Raw genomic sequence first — 330 nt, 5'->3', positions numbered from 1 at the left:
GAAGAGCAGGCGCAGGTCGAAGAACTTGACCTCGTGGGGGAGGCTCCTCTCGTTGTACAGCTTGACACGCCTGGCCAGCCCCACCACCAGCCCGGCCCCCGCCGCCAGCTCCTGCGCCCGAGGGCTGCTGAAGACGATGTTGCAGAGACATTTGAGGGATTCCAGGATCACGTCCAAGTCTGGGACCTCCCGGATGAGCTCCTCCGAGTGCTCGATGCCGGCGTGCCGGGCGAGGGTCTTCAGGCCCTCCTGGGTGGCAAAGGGCTCGAGGCAGTGTTTGTCCCGGGACAGGATGCGGATGCTTTCCAAGCACGCCACCTGGCAGGACGG

General features: G+C 65.5%; 1 protein-coding gene across 1 annotated transcript in view; it reads right to left on the bottom strand.

The window, feature by feature from the left end:
* Positions 1–324, bottom strand: part of LOC103776614 (synembryn-A-like) — a gene marked incomplete at both ends in the record, with an annotated part of 2939 nt that extends 2615 nt beyond the window's left edge. Inside the window, one exon of the mRNA XM_008944132.1 lies at positions 4–324. Within this exon, the coding sequence (XP_008942380.1) occupies positions 4–324 (321 nt within the window). The remainder of the gene's footprint in view (positions 1–3) is intronic.
* Positions 325–330: the final 6 nt, after the last annotated feature.

This window comes from Merops nubicus, unplaced genomic scaffold (assembly GCF_000691845.1).
Source record: "Merops nubicus isolate BGI_N331 unplaced genomic scaffold, ASM69184v1 scaffold48427, whole genome shotgun sequence".
NCBI lineage: Eukaryota > Metazoa > Chordata > Aves > Coraciiformes > Meropidae > Merops > Merops nubicus.
The sequence above is the reverse complement of the archived record's forward strand: the minus strand, read 5'-3'. Positions and strand labels throughout refer to the sequence as shown.